Source organism: Lycium ferocissimum, chromosome 7 (genome assembly GCF_029784015.1).
Source record: "Lycium ferocissimum isolate CSIRO_LF1 chromosome 7, AGI_CSIRO_Lferr_CH_V1, whole genome shotgun sequence".
In the NCBI taxonomy this organism is placed as follows: Eukaryota; Viridiplantae; Streptophyta; class Magnoliopsida; order Solanales; family Solanaceae; genus Lycium; species Lycium ferocissimum.
Window position 1 is genome coordinate 40,089,839 of NC_081348.1, and position 2,891 is coordinate 40,092,729.

At 34.2% G+C, this 2,891-nt stretch overlaps 1 protein-coding gene across 1 annotated transcript; it reads right to left on the reverse strand.

The window, feature by feature from the left end:
- Positions 1 to 901: 901 nt before the first annotated feature.
- On the reverse strand, positions 902 to 2,624 carry LOC132064998 (BURP domain protein USPL1-like). The gene is made up of 2 exons (XM_059458207.1): positions 2,475 to 2,624; positions 902 to 2,336 (listed from the first exon to the last, which is right to left on the reverse strand). Exons 1-2 carry the CDS (start codon positions 2,526 to 2,528, stop codon positions 1,083 to 1,085), a joined length of 1,308 nt encoding a protein of 435 aa, XP_059314190.1. The 5' UTR covers positions 2,529 to 2,624; the 3' UTR covers positions 902 to 1,082.
- Positions 2,625 to 2,891: the final 267 nt, after the last annotated feature.

The window sequence follows — 2,891 nt, forward strand, 5'->3', positions numbered from 1 at the left end:
TCCCCCCTTAAAATTGATGGATATCCTTTCCATTTTTTCTGTAAATAATTTCTTATACATTTAATTAGTTTTGCAATTACGATAAACAAAATACAGGGGTAAACAACACCTCATGTTGGGTTGTATCTACTACTCATAGTTTCTCACGTGATCAACTATGATACACATTCAAGAGGTATATCAATGTTGACAACAAGAGTCTTAGTTAGGAGAGAACAACTGAAATAGATGAAAGGAATATATACTAGAAATATCACCTATAAGGAAGTATTAGGTGAGGTATTTTTTTTTACCTACAAATCAAAATAAGTAACGAAGTTTCACATTTATCTAATTAATTTTTGATTGTTCATCTTTTTAGATTTAGACGACACCCAATTATCTTGACCTTGACAAACAAGTCACTACACACACTTATCATTCACAGAAACTTGTATTTATACTTTCATTTAATTACATATTATATATGACTTGACATATACGTGCAACGCATGTGCCGAGAAAACTAGTAATATAAAAATGTATTACATAAATGGAGGATTGAAAAAAACAAGGGTGAAATAGTCATTGTATAGGATAAAGGGGGGAGAATGTCTATTGTTCAAAGTTGAAGAGGGAGTCTGATTTCTAAAGCAAAGTTTAACATCCAGTAATTTTACTTTGAATTGGACTTGAACTGGAATCGAAATATGAAAGAAGCTATATTCTTGGTGGTGTCTTTACATAATGCTGTCTGTTAGTACAATATTTTCTTCTTGCATTTAGCAACAGGTTCTTTTAATGTTTCTAATCCGTACTTACCAAAAAAAATGTGTCTAATCCGCACTTTTAAGCTGTAATCTTTGTTCTGTGAACTCTATATATTATGATTACAGTTTACAAATCAGGTGTGGGAGTTCCATTACCAGAAAATCTCATTGTTTTATTAAGATCACACAACTGGAAAGAAAGCTAGATAAAAGTACACTGAAAAAACAGAAAAAAGATACATGCAAATACTAGCACACATATAAGCAATAACAGATAAGGCACTAAAGAAGTAAAGAAGTAAAAACTACTGCCAACATGGTGCTACTGCTCCTTCAAAGCGCTTGTACAGTGGCAATTTTTGGAACCCACACTAGATTATCTGATGGAAAAAAGTGACAGATAGGTGACATTCCTGGTAATATACCGAGCACTTGGAAAGATACATGAGATGGACTCCATTCAGAGGTATCCAAATGACAAACAGCAATTGCTTCCACTTTATCACCATTTTCACCACCTAATGAAACCTTGAACACCTTGCTTTTGCTAATTGTGTAATGACAGTAGAACACCGCATAAGCGTAAGGCATGGTATGACATGCCACCATTTTTGGAGCTGCAACTTCTAGTGGAGCATCTAAAATAATATACTTTTGAAGCAGTGGAGTTGAGTTTGATAAATGAGTTGTGGACAGAGCTTTGAATTGGGTTTTTTCTCCCATGATTCCTTGAACAAAATCAAGCATTGCCTCGGAGGATGAGGCACAGTACTTTGTCTCTCCCTTTATAGGTGGAACTTCACATTCTCTCAGTGTATCTTCAATAGCTTTAGCTTGTGGAGAGTTTTTAGAGAATGAGAAACGTTGAAGAAGGTTTGGTAGTTCCTTTAGTGAAAATGGAATGGAATCGGCTTCTTCTCTGGGCAAGAAACTTGGAGAAGAAGAAAGATCCCTTCTTGGGAAAGAAACAGTTATTGCTTTTCCTATCCTTAGATCATCCATAAGGAAGAAAACTCTTAGAGAAGGATCTACATGATCCATATGGGATGATGGATGGATATGTGTCTTCTCTGTTTTTCCTTGCTGATGCTTATTTTCTCCTCGTTTCTCAAGAATCCTAAGATGGGAATTCTCTTTTTTTGCTTGCCGATGCATCTTTTCTCCTTGTTTGCCGTAAATCCGGAAATAGGAATTCTCTGTTTTTGCTTGCTGGTGAATTTTTTCTCCTTGTTTGTCACTCTCTTCTTGTCTAGTTTGCTTAGTATTTTCTCCTCGGTTATTGTATATCCAAGAATAATTATCGACATTCTCTTTCTTGCTTTTGTGATTGCTCAGCTGAATATTTTCACCCAGGTATATCCAGAAATAAGTGTCATCCTTGTTTTCAAGATTCTTGTTATTTGATGATGGATGAACTTGGGCATTCTCTTTTACTGCTCTGTGATAATCTTTTTCTCCTTGGTTATCATAAATCCAAAAATAGATATCATTAGTCTTCTGGACAACTTCATCAGCAACTGGAAAGTTCAATCTTTTTCCCTGCAGGTTTCCTTCAGCCACTTTCCTAGCTTCTGTTCCATTAACAACCTGCCATATGAGGTAAGCAACATATATAAATGGCCTTAATTTAAATCAGAGTTTGTATAAGTATTACCAATTTTGAACAAACACTACTACTACTCTACTAGTAGTATTTAAGACTGAGGAGAAAAGAGTGAAAATTACCAGCAGAATTAGGAGATTCAGGGAGATAACACAAAAACCAAGCTTAAGATCCATTATTGTTCTGTTGAGTAAAAACTTTCCTGAGGTAGATAAATAGTAGAGATGTAAACTGACCAGAAAATAAAAAAAAATAAAAAGCGAGAAAAGAATGCAAATAATTGGAAATCAAAATACCACTGTTTATTTATCTGATTGGAAATAATGCAGTTGCATACTTTAGTCTATCCTTGTTAAAATACCACTGTTTTGTAGATGGACTGTTGTGGCAACTTGCTATTTGGTACTATTACAGTTTATATTTTATACTACACTCAATTATCAAGAACGTCAATATCTTGGAAACATAATGTATCTATCATTATCTGCACAAATAATTAAGAATCAATTATTTTATTCTAACCATATCGCGAATCACGT

Bases quoted from the DNA above. Each gene is read 5' to 3' on its own strand.
- LOC132064998 (XM_059458207.1), bottom strand. From the start codon at position 2,528: ATGGATCTTAAGCTTGGTTTTTGTGTTATCTCCCTGAATCTCCTAATT. The intron at 2,337-2,474 runs GTAATTTTCACT...CTCATATGGCAG, and splicing joins TGAATCTCCTAATTCTGCTG to GTTGTTAATGGAACAGAAGC.